This window comes from Danio rerio, chromosome 16 (assembly GCF_049306965.1).
Source record: "Danio rerio strain Tuebingen ecotype United States chromosome 16, GRCz12tu, whole genome shotgun sequence".
Taxonomy (NCBI): Eukaryota; Metazoa; Chordata; class Actinopteri; order Cypriniformes; family Danionidae; genus Danio; species Danio rerio.
Window position 1 is genome coordinate 17,392,236 of NC_133191.1, and position 20,265 is coordinate 17,412,500.

General features: G+C 35.8%; 1 protein-coding gene across 6 annotated transcripts in view; it reads right to left on the reverse strand.

Moving 5' to 3' along the window:
- Positions 1–20,265, reverse strand: part of zyx (zyxin) — a 47,858-nt gene that overhangs the window by 12,167 nt on the left and 15,426 nt on the right. For 4 of the 6 annotated variants that reach the window (XR_012391503.1, XR_012391502.1, XM_021466716.2 and 1 more), the window contains exons 2-6: positions 16,942–17,167; positions 14,781–15,025; positions 6,470–6,565; positions 3,680–4,222; positions 1,407–1,545 (exon numbers count right to left, since the gene is read on the reverse strand). Coding sequence is in view for 4 of the 6 variants with exons in the window: in XM_021466716.2 (XP_021322391.1) it covers positions 1,407–1,545; positions 3,680–4,222; positions 6,470–6,565; positions 14,781–15,025; positions 16,942–17,161 (1,243 nt within the window). In the remaining 2 variants the exon portion in view is untranslated. The remainder of the gene's footprint in view (positions 1–1,406; positions 1,546–3,679; positions 4,223–6,469; positions 6,566–14,780; positions 15,026–16,941; positions 17,168–20,265) is intronic. The other 2 variants (XM_073925158.1, XM_073925157.1) reach the window with 1 other exon arrangement.

Consider the following 20,265-nt stretch of genomic DNA (forward strand, 5'->3'; position numbering starts at 1 on the left):
CTGTTGGTAATAATGGGCCTAAAGTGTGCCAAATAAATTTCTCTCACACCATTACACCACCAGCCTGAACCGTTGATACAAGATAGGATGGATCCACGCTCTCATGTTGTTGACACCAAATTCTGACCCTACCATCCGAATGTCACACCAGAAAGACTCATCAGACCAGGACAACATTTTTCTAATCTTCTATTGTCCAATTTTGGTGAGCCTGTATGAATTGTAGCCTCAGTTTCCTGTTCTTAGCTGACAGGAGTGGCACCTAGTGTGATCCTCTGCTGCTTTAGCCCAACCACCTCAAGGTGTTGTTCATTCAGAGATGCTCTTCTGCATACCTCGGTTGTAACAAGCAGTTATTTGAGTTACCGTTGACTTTCTATCAGCTTAAACCAGTCTAGCCTCTGACCTTTGGCATCAACAAGGCATTTGCACCCACAGAACTACCGCTTACTTAATGTTTTCTTTTTTCAGACCATTCTCTGTACCCTAGAGATGGTTGTGCGTGAAAATCCCAGTAAATCAGCAATTTTTGAAATACCCAGACCAGCCCGTCTGGCACCAACAACCATGCCCTTTATTCAAAGTTACTTAAACCACCTTTCTGCCTCATTCTGATGCTCACTTTGAACTGCAGCAGATCGTCATGACCATGTCTACATGCATTGAGTTGCTGCCATGTAGCTGATTAGAAATTTGCATTAACGAGCAGTTGCACAAGTATATCTAATAAAATGGCCGGTGAGTGTATATAAACACAAATAGAGTACATTCATGCATATCTATCCTTGTCTAAATCCATAATTTTACAGTAGCATTCCCTTTTATAGACATCTAAGAAAAACTCAATGGTGACATTTATCACAATACTTCTCCAGAAAGACAAAAGAGTTGAACTGCCGTAGTGTTTAGGCACTGACAATAGAGGAATGAACAACGATACTTCATAGAAGCTATATAAAGTTAAACACCTACACAGAAGGATAGAGGGAGACTAAGAAAGAGCAAGAAAGTCTGGCACCATTGCACAGACTATGTTTACTACTGTACAGCTTGAGTGTTGTGTGATAAACATGAGCCATATGGATGTCTCAGAGTGAGGCTTACATTTAAATCTAAACTAAAAAAATTATGAAATAAGAACAAATGAAAATGACACTTTAAATCTTAAAAGGAGTGCTCATTCAAAATGTTTCATTTATATAATTTTCTCATAGTCTTTATGAGCTTTTTTCTGTTGAACATACAAAAAGATATTTTGACAAACACTGGAAGAAGAAAGAAATGAACTCAAAGATGTTTAGAACAAGTAGAGAGGGAGTACATGATAACAGAATTTTTATTTTTGGTGAACTATTGCTTAAAGGAAGTTGATGTGTACACAAGGTGTAGCTGACTTTGTGTAATACCTGTTGCTGGGGAGGTGATCACAGGAGGATGTTTGTCCATGTGTTGAATAAAGTCCTTGGTCATTTTCTCCAGTTCTTCCACCTCTCTCATAGTTAGAGGAGCTCCACCTGGACCTGAACCTGTGCCTGAGCCAGACACCTACATTCAACAGCATAAATGACATTTTCAGAAATCAATCTCTTCAACTTCCGTTCTTTAGATAGTTTTAGTTTTAGTTTTATATACAGTTGAAGTCAGAATTATTACACTCCCTTTGAATTTTTTTTCTTTTTTAAATATTTCCCAAATTATGTTTAACAGAGCAAGGATATTTTCACAGTATTTCTGATAATAGTTTTTCTTCTGGAGAAAGTCCAAAAGACAATTTGTTTTATTTTGGCTGGATGAAAATTATATATTTTTTCGATACTCTACAGAACAAACCACCGCTATACAATAACTTGCCTAATTACCCTAACCTGCCTAGGTAACCTAATTAACCTAACCTGCCTAGGTAACCTAATTAACCTATTTAAGAAATGAGTTAATAAAAATATTATCATCAGAAATGTGTTAAAGAAATCTTCTCTTCATTAAATAGAAATTGGCAGAAAAAAAACAAGGGGCTTATAATTCTGACTTCGACCGTATATCCAAATTTAAATTTAAAATGTAATTAATCATCATGATTTCACCGTTATTAAAAATTGAAAGTGACATTAGTAAAATATATACTACCAGTCAAAAGTTTGGGGTCAGTGCAATATTTTAATGTTTTAAAATGAGCTTCTCCTGCTCTCCAATGCTGCATTTATTTAATCAAAAATATGTATAAATTGTAAAATTTTATTGCACTATAAAATAACTGTCTAAAAGTAGTTTATAATTCAGTGTAATAATTTAGTCCAGTGATTTTAAAGAATTTTTAGCTTCATTACTTCAGAGTCACATGATCCTTCAGAAATCACTCTAATATTATTATTATTATTATTTATTATTATTATTATTATTATGAATGGTAATAGTAATAAAAGCAATAATGACTGGAGTAATAATTTCAATTGAAACTACATACAATAAGAAAGCAGTTATTTTAAGTTTTAATATTTACCAATTTATTTACATGTAATAATGCCGCCTTGATGACCAGAATAAAAAAAAACAAGAAAAAGAAGAAGAAAAAAAATAGAGCACATTGGTATTCAGACATAGCCACTGTATACAAAAAAACTTGTAGAGATATGAGCAGAATGGTCATACATGTGTCAAGCACGTTTACGCTAAAAAAATTGCATAGTGTGAATAAGCCCTTATTACACTGCCAGTCATATGCCAAATGCTCAGAGCCTGTAAGATTTTTTTTAATGTTTTGAAGTAGTCTCTCATGCTAACTTTTATTATTAATATTATTTTCAACTAACCTTGAGAAGGTTAGAATACATTTACAGAAAGACCATTTAAATCTGACAATACCAATGACCTCCCTTTAATGTTAACACACTTTATGCTTTTTAAATAACTCATAGCTGCCTATACACTGCATTACATCTTATTTCTAATGTAAAATCATAATGCACTGTTATTTAAGAAAAACAGCTAAATTTAAAGGCATAGTCCTTCCAAAACTGCAAACAGTCATAATTTAATCAAACCGTTATTTGTTACAAACCCATTTCAGTTTGAAAGAGAAAGAGAAGGGGGATATAACTTGGGAGAAGAACTAAATTTTAGGAGGTTGAAAACAAGGACAACTTTTTAAAAAAGTTTGTGTATTTCTGTCTGTGGTGGGAAATTATGGGACAGTCTAGATCACACTCTCAAACTATGTCAGGATAATAATCAGTTTTAAAAAGTTAAAAGCATAAATATATATTATTAAATGAATATAATAATGAATAGAGGTGTTTGAAAGAATAAAATGAGAAAGATTTGATGAAATTTTAATTAATGGCTATTTGCAGTACTACGATTTTTTTGTGGTGTTTGTTACAAAATGTAAAGGTAAAAATGAAATCAATCATATAATTTGTCAAAGATGCCAAAAGGATAAAATATGTCTCATGTGAAAAGAAGAGATAAGTAAAAGAAGAAATAAGTTTAAGTAAAAGACGAATGATGTATGTGGTAATGGGGTAGGAAAATAATAAGCTTGTGCTTCATCCCACTCCATTTTCAACCATGTTGAAATGTATTTTCTGTTAATGATATTTTATGTCTAATATTTCTGTTCGAAAATGAAGAAATCAAATCAAATAAAAAAATCTAAATCAGTTTAAATATAAAGCTCACCCACCTTTGAAGGAACATTGTTTCCTGCTGGTCTGTTGAACGTGGAGACAGGTGATGTTTTAGGAGCAGCAGGAGAAGGTGGAGCAAAGCTTTGATGACTGCCAATGGGAGATGTTTCAGAGTGATTGAAAGCAGGTTTGGGAATATTGGCTGGCGGAGGAATAGGGGCAGGAGGAGCTGCAGGAGGAGGTGGTGGAAAAGTGCTTTGGGGAGGGCTTTTAACAGTGTGGTTAAACCCTCTTGCTCCTCCAGAAGGTGCGGGACTAACTGTTTTGGAAGCCAAATTTGAATTGAGCTGACTGGGAGGGAAGTTGGTTTTTGGAGCAACAGCTGGGCCTTTAGCCACTGACTGTACAGGAGCAGGGACAGACGCTGTGCTCAGATTGGCTGGTCGTGTTCGGGCACGTAGCTCTTCAGCCCATGGAGCAGGAGAAGGATGATCCTGCAGCTCAGGAGGGGGTAGAAAGGAAAGGGCAGGCTTTGGGGCGGTTGGTGGTGGTCCTGGTGCTGGCTTTGGTGCTGGTGCTGATGAAAATTGGCTGGGTAACTAAAAACATATACAGAGACACACGCGTCAAACATCTGAATCAGAGGCGGAAGTTAAAACTCTTGCAAAATCTTAAACTGTGGCAACAGAATGTTGCAAGATTTGATTTCAAAGTAATTCTTGGAAATGGAATCAGTATATTTTTATATACTGCTTGTTTTTTTTTTTGTTTTTTTGTTTTTTTTACTTTGTTATTCAACAATGTCCTTATATATGATAAAATACTAACAGGGCAACAATATACAACAAAGTAAAGAATAGAAATTTGCTTTCTAAAGTAAATATCTGTTTGTATATATAGGTTTCTTATTAAACCAAGTTCAATTTAATTTAGATTTATATTACATTTCACATTTTGAGTAAACATGCAATTTTTTTAATGTTATATTTAATTGATATTATTCAATACTTTAACAAAAGGGTTAGTTCACTCTAAAATGAAAATTACCTCATCATTCACTTTCCCTTGTATGATTTTTATGGCAGAATGAAAGTCAGTTAGATTTTAAGCAAGTGAAGGGTAAGTAAATGATGACTGTTTTTGCTCTATCTATCTATCTGTCCGTCCGTCCGTCTATCTCTGTTTAACAGAGCAAGGAAATTTTCAGTGTGTCTGGAGAAAGTCTTGTTTTATTTTGGCTAGAATAAAATAAGTTTTAAATTTTTAAACACCATTAAATTTTTAGCAAAATTACAAAATTATTAGCCCCTTTAAGCTATTTTTTTCTATAGTCTACAGAACAAACCATAGTTATACAAAAACTGGCCTAATTACTCTAACCTGCCTAGTTAACCTAATTAACCTAATCAAGCCTTTAAATGTCACATTAAGCCGTAAAGAAGAGTCTTAAAAATATCTAGTCAAATATTATTTACTGTTATCATGGCAAAGATAAAAAAAAAAATCTGCTATTATAGATCAGTTATTAAAGTTATTAAAACTATTATGTATTGAAATGTGTTGAGAAAAATCTTTCTGTTAAACAGAAATTGGGGGAAAAAAATAAATAGGGGGGCTAATAATTGAGGGGGGTAATAATTCTGACTTAAACTAATCTTTTTTTTTTCTAGAAAAACCTTTGCGGTCTGTTGTCGCTACAGATAAAGTAATGCGGAAATGGAGTGTGCTGCTAGTAGCGGGGATGAAAAAGAGCTGGAAATGATCGAACCTAAAGCGGGTTTTAAATCGAATGTGTGGAAGCATTTCGGTTTCTCTCTAAAAAGAGAGGGGGGGGGGCTGTTGTTGTTGATGCCGTGCACGTACTGAATAATGGTGTTGTTGCGTCGGGCGGGACAGAGGGTGTGTCGCGTCGTGGGGGCACTTTTGATCATTTTGGAAGGGCACTTTCTATCCAAGACTAAAAAGGGCATGTGCACTGCACAGGTTGAGCCCTATGTGTGCACGTGCCTGCAAGTTAGGGAATATGACTAATAACAGTCATGGGGACTGTAGAATACAGCACACTGTTCAGATTGATGCAGACATTGACTTGTACCGCAAAGAGACCTCTATCTCACTCATGGCTTGTCCTCTCAAGTGGGGGAAAGACAATGCACATTGTTACCCACTGCTGTAAACCTGGGCCAAGTCATATCTCTGTCCCAGAAACCTCAGTCCCAAATGAGAGGGTTTTTTTTTCTGTTGCAGGGGACATTGTAAATGCCCAGAGATCCCTGCTTTTACCAGATTATAGTTATATGATAATTTTCCTTAAAACTCATCTCTATCTAAGTGAGTGAGTGATTAAATGTTGAATGTGATGAGTTTTCAACAATACTATATTGAAACTTTTTTTTTTTTACATGGTTTAATAATTTTTTGTTATTAAAATTGAAAAAATTAAGTTCTTGTTTCAAAGCTTACAGATAGATGGCTAATTTGTATGTCATTGACACTTTTGGCACTTTTTTGGGGTATTTTCATTAGTTTTGTTTTTCCTGTAAATGATTCCATAAATACTGTACTGTGACATTCATACCAAGGTATTACCGTACCATGAAATTCTGATACCGTTACATCCCTAATATGTATGTATGTATGTGTATATATATATATATATATATATATATATATATATATATATATACATACATACATATACATACATACATACATGCATACATACATAATGTTATATATATAGAACATTATGAAACATATTTTCTTTCTGCTCAACAACCATGGTTCAAAAATGAAATAAGTTTAATTTAAAATAATTCAGGATTAGTTAAATGCAGTGTTTTTACCTTAGGGTTGAAAGGTCCACTAGTCTCCATCTCTGATAACATATCAGTCAAAGAGCCTAACTGCTTATCAAAACTTGTCTGTTTCTCGAACAGCCTCTATGGAGAACAGAACAAGACAAGTGTGAGTGAGAATTTGAAGGAAAAAAAAAACACTTTTGAGACTAGACGAGTGTGAAGCGTAGGACAGGTCTGAGAGTATGCGTTTTATAACAGGAAAGGGTGAATCAGCTGTGAAATTAGATGTAATGTTGGAAATAGGACAACAGTGTATAAATGTGAGGCAATAAAAAGGGTGGGGCAGTACAAAACAATAAAAAAATGAATATGTTAAACAGAAAAAGCAGAGATGGAGCTCAGAAACAATAAACAAATTATCACAATTGTAAAATACGGGATATAAAAACAAATAAATAAATGTGCCTGTGATTACATGAATGCCTAGTTAAAGCCATAAGATCCAATTATCTGAGAAAATAAAAGAGTAGAATGTGCATGCGAATCTGTAATGAGAGGGGGATAATGGTCTCAGAAACTAGGAAGAGCTGAGAAACAAATTACAGTCTTGCTCAAAGAAAACCACAGCACAGTACAATCACTAGGCATGACAATCAACAGCCTAAAACTTAGAAAACATTTGAGATCAGACACCATGACCGAATAGTTGTTTAGATTCATTTAAATGCAAAATATAATCTTTAACAATTATTAGGCTGGCTTGTCAAAGCCAACCTACTGTTTTCCTATTTAAAATTATTATTAGGCTGGCTTGTCAAATCCAACCTACTGAAATCCTATTTAAGCTTAATATTATATTTTTTATTATTCTTCTGAGACTAAAAATTAAACTATCTCCTCCTAGAGGTTTTGTGCTATGACCACCAGACTATTTTGACTCAGGTTGCTATCTTTTCCGACTGATCCGACTTTCGGTTTTCCAAAAAACGTCCCAGGACTGTCGGAAAAATCCCATACATTTTTTGTTGTGCTGGTTGAAAGTCTCTTCATAGTCCAATAGTAATGATTACAGTAAATTATCTAAATGTGTTTATATGTCTTTTTATATTCTGGGTAAGGCATAAAACTAAAAAATGTCATCCAATTAAATAGAGTCTGACCAAAATCTCCCATAATTTCGATAAGCAGGTCTGTCAGCAAAAGTAGATTCGGACTTCTTCACATCTGTTCACGCAGATACGCCATTTGCGCATGGCCATCTACATCAGCGGCCGCCCAGTCACGAGACGGACCGGGAGAAATCAAATGAAATTAAAAAAAAAAAAAAAAAATCAAAATTGGAGTTACTTTAGCACGCTGGAGGAAGGACGACACCATGGCTGAAGTATTACTGTTAGACATGTAATGTTCTGTTTTGAAACTATTTTAGTCAGGCTAAGCTTATGTTAGATTGTGTTCTGTTATGAATGACTTATATGCACAGACGTGTTGTTCAGCCAATGAAATCTCCAGGTGAAAGATTGATGCGATTATTTTCAGTTTCATAAGGTCCTTTTACAGCATCGATAATGTAGATTTATATTTAGTTAAACAACAAAACATCTGAAGAACTAGGAGGGATGCGGTGGAGAGAGGGGTGTGCAATGTTTTTAAGGACCAGGCGAGAGATGCACGATTTCCGGGAGATTATCATTCAATATGCGGGAATCCGAGAGTGTCTATGCATTTGCGGCATGCACCAGCAACTTTAGAGACACTTGGGATGTCCGCTAGAATCATGCTAATTCATGCTAGAATCATGCCAAAAACATGCTAATTCATGTCAGAATCATGCTCATAACATGCTAATCTATGCTAGAATCATGCTAATAACATGCTAAATCATGCTAGAATCATGCTAACAACATGCTCATTTGTACTAGAATCATGCTAAATACATGCCAATTCATGCTAAAAAAATGCTAATGACATGCTAATTTATGCTAGAATCATGCTAATGACATGTTAAGTCATGCTAGAATCATGCTTATTCATGCTAGAATAATGCTACTAACATGCTAATCTTTCTATCTGTCTGTTTGTCTATCTATTTATACTTTCCAAACTGTTTTTAAACTAAAACTATTACCAACAGGATTTGTCAAGCCAGTCTTAAAGTTTGTCTCAATGAACTTTACTGTGTAGTTAAATATAGAATACTTGTAATAATAATAGTAGCAATTACAAATCTCGGACAATTACGAGTATGTTTTTCATTGATATTGGGGGCTTTGTGCACCTTTAAAAGATGTCTAGAAAGAACAATGTTTATGCAGTGGATTTCGCTTCCAAGAGTGGGTCTGTTTGATTGAATGAGGCCTGGTGTGTGATGATGTACCCCAATTACATCACACTCAATGGAATAACACATCCATAAATAGAGTCAGTGCTTATATGGACATGTCAGCAGTCAGGAGGGTAACGGCATCTCAAGACAACATAGTTTACAGCTGCAAACCACTTTTTTTTTTTTTTTTTTTTTTTTACTTTCCCACCTTCTCGGATTAAACAAAGACAGTGATTCAATTGCACAAGCTGGAATGCCATAACAGGCCATTGCAAGAGAGAATTAGTGAAACATCAAAAAAAAAAAAATTAAATTGAATGTAGAATAGTTTGCAATTGATGACATGAATGAGAAAAAAATTAACAACTACAAAAAAAATAAGCAAGTCAACGATGTGAATGATAGATCAACATTCATTTTCAAATTTAGTCCTGTTACTTTTGCTTTAAAACTAATTCTGACAGGCAAAACAGAGTTCATGTGAGGTAAACCCCTTTAAGCCAAATTTAAAATCAAAATAAAAAAACAGAATGCTCTAAAATGAACAGAAAAAAACGACCTGTTTTAGCATGAACATCAAATTGTAGGACTTTGATAGCCACTTTAAGAACAATAATGGATAATTTCTACTTCTACACAGTCTACAATACAACAGCTACCAGTCTGGTATACACTGGATTAGTCTTGTGTGCATACCATGCATTTGTGAATACCTAAGTAGAATGGAAGTTCTAAGGCTAAATTAGGTTTCATCTTGTGATCCAGTGTACTTGCATGGTAGGAAAATGTGTAAAAATGTCACAAATTACTGTATAATTTGTAAAACAAAATCCACTGTGCAACACTTAACTGTGTACTTGCATGGTAACACTGCAGTAACTGTTCACTCAATATAAGATGTATGCTGGTCATTGTTTTGTGCAATGAGTGTTGTTGCATGATAATAAAAATAAAGGCACTTCCCACTTCATTTGTGAAATGTTACACATTAACTGCACTGCACAACTGCCTTAAAGGCTCAAGTATTAAACCTTGATTATTAAATATAGAGGACTGTAATAGAAGAAACATGCAAAAAATGTTTATTAACATATGAGAGTGTAGTTAACACCAACATTTGACATGTAGATACTATGTATCATGCATACATACACTGTTGTTACATGCTACTCATAAATCTTGTTATTTCACACGTATAAGTGGCAAACTTTTTTTTAAATACATTTTATTCTTTGATTTTTAAATTATTTTATTTTTGGTTTCACCACGTTCCTTTCATTTCCTTACTTTGGGTTTAAAGGGTCACGAAACACCAAAACACATTTTTTGAGCTATTGACAGTCGTATATGTGTCCCACACTGCTAAAAACACTATTAGGACACCTATATTTCACTAAAAAGTGTAAATTGGTTGTTTTTGCGTTATTTCAAGCAAATTCGTACTTCCTGTTTGAAAAGAATTTTTGAAGCTGCGTCACGGTCATGACATAATAGCGTGTGTTCCAGCGTGCAGACTGGGCGTCTGTGCCAGAGTGTGCCTTATTACGTCTTACAGTGTGATGCATTAATGCATGAGTAAGGCTTGGTTCAAACCAATCAGCGCGCTCTATTGTGCAACTTCATTAATATTCATTAGTGTCACCGTCTTTACACCACAGAGACGCCACGTTGTGTTGGCAAAACAAGCGTGAAGTGTTGCTTTTAAATTTTGCTGCAGTTAAGTTTCGTTTTCATTTTCTCTCTGTGAGAGCTCAGACTCACGTGTGGATTAACAGTGTACGCGACGCGCGACAACAATAACTTACGTGTCTAAGGGGGATTATTGTTTACCTGAGAGCTGTTCTCATCTGCAAACGCTGAGATCCGGATTCCGGATGTAGTCTTCTCTTCAGACGCGGCTCTAGTTGCTGGTGATTGACCTGTCTCTACAGATTTGGTAAGTGAGCGACCAGTGCTCTTTGTTTATTCAGTTTGTTCGTATCGAATTAAGTTAACTATTGCACTGAGGGCAAACATGTTAGCACCGCATTTTGTGACCGGAATAACACACGAGGCTTTCTGACGTTACCTGCCGTGTGCGTCTAAGTTTCCGGGAAATGCGGAGTTTTTTTTCTGTCATTCGCCGTGCGGTATCAAACATTGCATGAAAAATACACGCTTAGAGCAGATCCTCGAATCAAATATCGCGTTTGTCGCGAGGGACATGAATGAATTCCCTGAATGAAAGAGCCAAACTGCAGTTAAAGTCCACCAGTTAATAATTTGGCAAATAATTCCACTACAGATGTCCATGTAGGTTAAACACCATCTCTTTCTCCTGTGTGTGTATTTTGACTGAAACTCGCGCGTGCCCAAATAGACACTCCCACACCCTCCCACATTAGTTCCTCCGACACTCCCCCCTAAACAGAGCTGGACACCCCCACTTTTCTGACTTTTTCCAAAGTGGAGGTGTGAAAACACCCTGCTGAAACGAGGGGGTTTCATGGCCCTTTAAACTTTCACCTGATGGGGGTTGGGTAATTTGTCACTTTAGGCTTGCTCAGTTCATAAGACTGAGTTGACAGCTCAGCATTGCATTATAGTTGAATTAAACTGGTTGCATAATTAAAGATCAAGCTAAATCAACAATAAATTAATCAGAACTAAAAAAATTAATTTTCATTTTATATTAGAGTATTATTGCAGAGCTGGAATTTATCTCACATTTAATGCTGTCATTACTTCTGTTATATGGCAGTTTACTGCTGTGAAAACTATCATTTAGTTAAAGGGTTGGTCCACTACGATATCACATTTTAAACTTTAGTGGATGTGTATTGCAGCTGTGTGAATATAAACAGCATCCCTGAATGTAATACGCTCAAAATGCAATGCAAAGGGAGACAATCTAAAGCGAGCGAGCCAGGGCGAGCCAAGGCCAGTCGCATTTCCACTGTCATTTCCGGGGCATAATCGGGCCAAAGCGGGGCTTTCTTGGGGCCAGCGGCCGGCCTTTTTCGGCCTGCCAAATACCTTGGACCAAAGAGGGCCGGCTGGGGCTTTGGGGCGGAGTGAAAGGAGAGGCGGGCACAGTTTTCCGAGTGCACACGAGTACATGCGCCAAACAAATAAATAAATAAGGGAAAGAAAACATCTAGCCTTATAGGCTGGGGTCTTTTTGCGTATGATCGCCCTTATGTTTCCCTTTTAAATGTAAGGCTGTTGCATAAAATAATAAAGTAGTTAATTTATAAGTGACTTTTCTTTGCTGTGTCCTCCTTAATGTTTCAATAACGCATAATAATCTTTACACCATATTAAAGACACAGCAGACAGTAAAGGTTGTCGAGAGTTTTTGTAAAGTTTAAAAGGTGTGTTTGTGCGCGTTTAGATGCCTGCATGTGAATGTGAGACCGCAAAAGAGTGCTCCCTTCACAGCTCTGTTGATGCCGTGAGCGGCTTTTTTCTTTTTTTTAATTTATTTTGGAGATAATACACAATATGAACAAAACAGAAATACATAAAACTTTACAAATTACGTTTCCACTTTTGTAGGCTCAACACAATAGTGTCATATCTTGATAAAATAGCCTAAGCTATATTGAAATAATTTTAATAATTAATAAATAAAATCGCATTAAATAAATAAACCAATAAAATTAAAACAAATAAGAGCTAGCTATAACAATTTAGGTACTATATACAAATCAAACTGTTTTAAAACCATATTAAACTTTTATTTTACAAAAGCCTGTCTGAAACACTGGAGAAGGTTTTAAATATTATTCCTAAAGCATTTGGATACGATTATATGAATCAAAGCATTCAAACAGAGCATTTCTGGGGTAAGTGAAAGCAGAAACTAAGCTAACTAAGCTACCTTTCTGTCATCCAGCTGCGCAGCGCCACTTTACAGACGCATCGGGGGAAAACTGCAAAAACAAAATGTGTTCTGTGTCCTCAAACAAGTGTTTATGTTTTTTATATGACATGGTAAAATTTAAAAAGGAAATTTTAAAAACAATAAGAGCTTTATTAGTGCATAGCTGCTGAGCGTAAGGAAATATAGGCTTTATTTTATTACTTGCTCTTATGTGCTGAAATACTTAACACTTTCCTTTACTTAAGATATAATAAGCAACATCTTTAAATAAAGGGAAATCACCTATTAAGTGTCATAAAGCCTATAGGGAAAAATTCATGTTTCAGTTCTCTCCGGAGCACTGACAGCTTCTATCTAAATGAGAATGTTATAAAATAAATTTTATACAGAGTTAATAGTGGAGAATTTTTGTGGTCTTTTATTATGGATGATGCGCTCCCTGCACTGCATCCCTCTGTTAGTAGCAAGACTACTTGATTTCGATGCCAACAGTCAGTCGGTAAGTATATGAATATGATGAATGAGAACACACAGGTATGTGCATATAGACATATAAATTACTGCTGTACAGTAACGGGTCATTTGTTTGTTTTGGTTGTCTTTATTTGAATTGTTTCGTGATGATGCGATGCTGTGCTTTAACTGCCTGATTCCCGCTGAAGTGGGCGGGTTGTGTGATGTTTGATTCGGGGGACGTTCTGGGGGCGGGGTTTGCGTGATGCGCTGCGAGCTACTAGCCCGACAGTGGAAACACAACATGATTTCAGCCTCACTGCTCAACCTCCCGGGCGATTGGCCCTGCCCGACCCGATAAAAGCCCTGGCTCGCACTGGCCCAACAGTGGAAAAGCAGATATTGGCTTTTACAGGGTTAGCTTAGCAAAGACTACAGTAAAAAAATTTGGGGACTACAAAAAATATATCCGGGCTAGCAAGATCACAAGGACTTCATGTTACGTGCATTCACCTCACGCCCACACCCTACATAGCAAAGGGGGGTGGCCAGAGGCACTGTAATGAAAAAGCAGAGAAAGCTAAAATGCCTTTCAAATTTTATTTTACAGAGCTTGTTCCGTTTCTGTATTTGGGCTTCCAAAGGACACGACACAAAGAGAGAAGTACTTAGTTAAATTTTAATTATGTTCCAGAGAATAATGTAAAAAACATATATGGTGCTAGCATTTGACAAAGGAGAACTTCCAGAATCTCAGTTCAGTGCTGGATTCGGCTAAAACTCTTTCATCAGATGAAGCTGTGGATTGTGAGCCTCAACCTGTAAGTATTTTATTTGTTAAAATTGATCAATTACATGCACAGTTTATAGCGTTAACAGTATGCTGTAGCGAGGACGTAAAAACAGATCAAAAGAACGGGAAATGCTGTTTGGCACCACTAACAATTCAGCTACAAATTCATATTTATCAGTCAACCTGCCGCAAAGACTTACAATCTTTAGCAGCACTGCAGTGTCTTTCTATGCATATCTCTATAAGCAGCTGCTTTTCATGTGTTCTACATCTTAAAAACAAATTCACAAAAGATATGAGAATGTTTTATATTACTTGCACATGCTCCTTTGAAAATATGTGAAAGACACTCAGATTTTAATTTAGAAAGCAGGCGTAAGCTGTGGGCTCTTTATTTCTGTCTAATTCAGGCAGCTAACACTGCTAACAGCTGCTCTGAGCCTCTGACTGGACTGTTTACAAAACACAAAAACTTGTGCTTGTAGGGGCGTGACGTGGAGCTGATCCACGAATCACAGCACATTATGTTAGGACCAATCAGAACCTCTTGAGGGCGAGTCTTTCAGAGGAACTAGGACATATAACAGTCGTTTTCATGTTAGCAGAGTGGCAGTATAAAATCAAAGTAATATATATGAAAAAAATTACGTGATTTTCTACAAGTGAAGCATGAGCACACATTGCATTGCATCTTACAAACACACTGTGGACCACCCATTTAAAACAAATGGTGTGCCTTACTAGTTGGAATAAAGTTTAAATGAGGACAAAAGGTTTTAATGAGGACAAAACTGCGGTCAGTATAGTTTAAAAAGCATTTTAATTTCAAAGAAACAATAATAAGAAAGTCATAAAGCTTGAGAAAGACATAAAGACAAGTAAAAACTTGTTAAGAATAAATTAGAATATACAAACATACCTGCGAGTTGATACCTGCACCATTTTCAGGGACAGGAGGAGGTGGAGGTGGGGGTGGAGGGAAGCAGGCAGAAGGAACAGAGGTAAGCTCCTCAGGAGGTGGAGGGAGGTGAAGGTCTTCTGCGACTGGGGGAGGGGCTGGGAATGAAGGAGGGGCATCAGATACAGGGTGAGTGATTTGGCATTCTGGAGGTGGGGCTGGGAGTTCGGCATCATCCAGCGGAGGAGGAGGAGGGGGTGGAAAGTCTAATAAATAGAGCCAGTAAATTTCATTACACTTGCATCAATTCACAAAGACAAAACAGTCCTATTCACGACAACACAGAGCATGACAGAATAGCTTATTTACATACTGCATGTACATTAGCATACATCATGAGAAAAAACAGGTCTTTAATTCATTAGGTATGCCATCAAACAAAGACCAATTTTTTTTTTAATTTTAGTTTGTGTGTGTGTGTGTGTGTGTGTATTTACATTAGGGTGATAATTCGATAACGATAATTATCAAAATATATAATTTTTTGATAAAACAATAATGACAGTTTGATAACTTCTCAATAATATTTACGGACTATGCGTAACGCTGCTCAGGCATTTTGCAGCCTGCCTTTCCGGATGGCGCACGCAGTATAAAAGTGTACAGACAGTGTTAGTTACACTTGAAGGAGTAAGAAAAAAAGTCACAAACATTGTTGACAAGAAACGTCACTAGACTTCAGTAGTTTAAATAGTATAGTAATTCTGCTGGGGAGAGTTACTACAACCATGCAATCTGTTACAGCAATTGAAAAGACAAACAAATCTTTAAAAAAAACAAGTAAAGTCTGCCGTCTCATAAGCACACATGATTGGTTTGTAATATAATTATATAATTACTACATAAATTAAATTTAGGGCCCCGCATATTTACACAATATGGTAGTCTCTCTTGGCTTAGTCCTTGACCTAATGGGGTCGTCACAGCGGAATGAACTGCTAGTTGCTCTGACATTTAAATTATGTGGTGGATGCAATCTCTGCTGCAATTGTGGAATCAAAGCATAACCTCCTAGGGCTTAGTGGCCACATACGTGGGCAGCACATTTTAGCTCTTAAGTGGCTATTTAAAATACTTTGAATGTTTTATATTTTGTTACAGACATACAGTATTATCCTGCAACTGTTTTGCAGCATATAAAATGTCCCAAACACAATTTTTAACTGTACAAAATGGAAATAAAAATGTTTTTACTCTGATTGACAAAACATTTATTTATTTTTGTTTTAAATGTTAATTTTGCATTACAAAAAAAGTCAGGAAAAAGTGTTTTATGTAAATTCGGATCATGAGTTCACATATATGGACATAATACTTTTTTTTCTAAAAGTACATCATATGAAAAGATGATACTTAGATTTTTATTCTACTTAGGTTCCAATAAGCCCAAATAGAAAAGAGAAATAAAAAAAAATGCATGTAAAAACACCTTGGGCCTTAAGAGGTTAAAATAAAAATGTTGTGTATGTTCCTGAATTTGGCAAGTATGGATGACAATTTAGATGATTGCGGATCTAAATCTGAACACCTAATCAAACTGTGATGTGCTTCAAATTAGTGTCTGTGAATATTAACCACAGAACACTTTAAACTTCCTTTTTAAAGCTTCTCTAAATTATAATTGAGAGAACTTATCCTATTATGTACATCCTAATTTGACACCAGCTTTACAACAGCGTTTCAAAAAAAAAGTTAGGTTTAACATGAAAAAAAAGGAGACAGAAATACATGCTTATTACTTTTGTACAAATGAATGTACGTCTAAAAATAATATTAATGTTATTACTATTATTAGAAATAATAATTTGTTCTTCATTATTTTATTTTTACCAGGAACAATATGTATTTTGTGCAAAATTCTTTCATAGTATTTCTTAAATTGGACTATTTTGTAAATGAGAAATTTGTTTTTAAATTAAACAAGTTCTATTACAGTATACAGGAGGGCACGAAAATTTAGCTCTATAAGTTCAGGATAAATTTTACTTAATTACATCTATATAATTTTGTGTCCTTTATTAGAATAATAATGTATGCAAATTAATTATAAAACTTAAAACTAAAAATTTAAAACAATGGCACTGACTAGAAATAACATCATCTTTCATAGTAATAGCCTCACCATAACTGAGGGATGAGGGGGGTGGGGGAACCTCTCCAACTCGTCCAATTACACCAGTGCTTACAAATGATGAAGGCTGTGATGGGGCAATCTGTGCTTTGGGACGTGGAGGAGCCACAGATGCAAACTTTTTGGGTTGGTTGTAAAATGAAGGAGCAGTAACTTTAAGAGAGACAGAGGAAGTGACCACAATGGGCTTGCCGCTGCTGGAGTCAGACATCTTGATCTGAAAATGACAACAAAATGCAGTCAGTGAAGTGTTTCAGATCAAATTAAGGCACAGTTATATATATATATATATATATATATATATATATATATATATATATATATATATATATTTGTTAGTAGTCTGTAGCTCTAGTGTCTGAGACAGCTTTGCATGTGCAGAATTGATTCTCAGGAGAGCTTCGCAGCTTAGTCATCCATTTTGGTTAAATTTAGACGAGCTCTCCTATACATTGCCAGCTTTAAAACCCTAATCATTAGCAAGAAATCACTATTCAATATTTTTTTGCATTATACAGCAACATATGTCTGGTATACATGTTCAAAACCACAACCAGGTTGAGCTGGGCAATAAATCAAAATAAATATCGTAAACACAAATGAGCAAAGCTGGGATTGTCACGCACATCTTTTGAGGGAAGCATGTATTAAATAATAGTAAATCCCAATACAAGGCAGCCCAGGAAATCCCCACAACATTGCATTATAAAAAAAGATTTAACGGCTTTCTTTTAGTGTGACTTAGCTGAACAATATATCGTTTAAGCATCAATTTTGTAATGTGTGTATCTGAAATTGTCACATTGCAGGATTAGATTATTAGATCATTAAAGATTAAAACAAATATATTACTATTTTTGGAATTATTTATATAATGGTGACCATGCTATTTTACTTTTGACTGATCAATTTCTGTACTTCAACACTGTTAGACTCCTCAGAAAAACACTGTTTATTTAATCATTTATGCTTGTAATTTATTATAATTTATATTAAAAAACACTTGATTTTCTCAGTAAATCTAAATGAATAAAATCCTTCCAAAAAGAGCTATTTAAATCATCTGGTGAAATCATATTTATTTTGGAGTTTGTATTGCAGTAAACAAAATATCGTAAAATATAGATTTTCCAAAATTGTGCATCCCTAGCCTGACTAATACATCAAACACTACAAAATCTTCTCACAGACAAATGTATTTCACAGAGCTGTAGTTCCCCGGAGAAGTTACACAAATGGCTTTCATTAACACAAAATAATAATCTCAATGTCATTTTCATCTGATTAAATTTTCTGTGTAGCAAATACTGCTTCATATGAAAGCATGTGCTGGAGGTTTACTAGGACTGCCATTAATGACAAAAATGCATGAAAATGACCTTGACTACTTGCCCAGACATACTAATGAGGGATGTAGAAGTAACTTTACTATCAATTTAGGGAACTAAATAAGTACGGTAGATAGTAACCTGTTCAGTCATAACCAAGTTCCTCTTATTGCCCAGTCCAGTTTTCATAAATACTTTGGATCAGCGAGTTACAACAAAGAAGTCCTTTACTAAAACACTGCAAATGCAATTTTCAGAGATGCCAGTTGTAGAAATCTTAGGCAATTTTACACTGCCTATTCATACTCCTTTCACATCTATTCTTAAGTTTGGTTTCAAGTCTCACTTTCCAAAATTGGACATGTTTCTAAACTGCAAAAACCAGAAGTTTAAAACAAAGTCTGACTTGGAGAGGTACAGAAGGGTATGCAGAGCAGTGGGTACTATACACTGATATACTGCTAAAGTGCCCTCATCCACCTCACAACATTTGAAATGCTTCACCTATTTTACTTCATTAGTTTATCTTGACTAGCAATAATGGTTTCTCTTTTAGTCTTGTCAAATCGCCTTAAATATTAAAAATGTGATGATAATTTATGTTGTATCACCACCAATGAGTTATGACAACACTAAGACCCGATCCCAACTCCACCCCTTAAAGGCTGATTTATACTTCTGCGTCAAGCATATGCATCGGCGCTGGCTTCGAGCGATAGCATAGCTCTTGCTGGCGCTGATGCGCACCTCTCAAAAAAAAATGTAACTATACACGCAACAACACATGAAGCAAGCTCTCTAATTGGTTGGCTTGGTACCAGTGACAAGCGTGGGAGGCACTAAGATCCGCGAGCTCGATGGAGCAAGTGTTTACAAGCGTGGAGTCCCATGAAAGAGCTCCAAATGGAAACTTTTGTTTTGTGTTTATCTTATGAGTAAAGTTGTTGCATGTCTGCTGGTTCCCACCTCAGAATGAGCTAGTTTTAGCTACTTGTAGCATTCATAAAAACATAATACCCACGAAGAAACTTGACACCGAGGAACATAAACCTACTGCCAGCTAGCGTTTCGGAAGTGTTATTGCAGAGCAACACAAACAGCATGCAGAACTATAAATGCACGATTATGTGTAACACAGGCACAAGTCATGCCGATCACTCGACGCAGAGGTATAAATCAGCCTTTAGCCCTTACCCAATACTCTTTATCTTGAAGGCGTAGATAGCCCTTGAAAACTAAGATTTTCCAGGACCACACTCAATACCCAGAATACTGTGGCAGTAATTCCCAGACATTTTTGGACAATTTTACAATTAAAATATATAAATATAAAAAAATTACATATATACTCTAATTTATATTACACCTACCATAATACACCTAAAACAGGGATTGCCGTAAAACTTATTGTAGGGAAGCATTTTGGTTTTCTCTGGGTAAAAAAAAAAAACTATATCACTTATCGATTTTATTAAGACCATAATCCCAGCCATACGTGTAAAGCACAAATAATGTCTTTCAATTATGTCAAGAAAAGCGGCTACCATGCTTGAACCAGACTCCATCATTGTAAGCTGCTTGCTGTTGTGTCTGTTCCATTGCTCCATTTTTTAGATGTTTGCTCACACTTAATTTTGCAGTCTGAAGCGCATCAAATGCACAAAACGCCTAATTTGTGCCACAGGATGTGTAATCGGATCTTTGCATTGACTTCACATCACTCACGCTTCATCTGTGTCTGCTTACAGCACAGGTTGCACAACACCCCGCCCCCATGTAACGTAATGATTAGCTGTGTTCGAAACAGCATACTTCCACACTACATAGTACACTATCAGTATGCGAGCCGAGTATAGTGTTTTTTTTTATTTTTTATTTATAATTCATAAAATTTCAGTATGCGAGAAGTACCCGGTTGACTTACTACTTCCGGCGAGATTCTGAAGTGCGCATCCCATGAAGTCCGCTATTCCATGAAGCTCCGCGA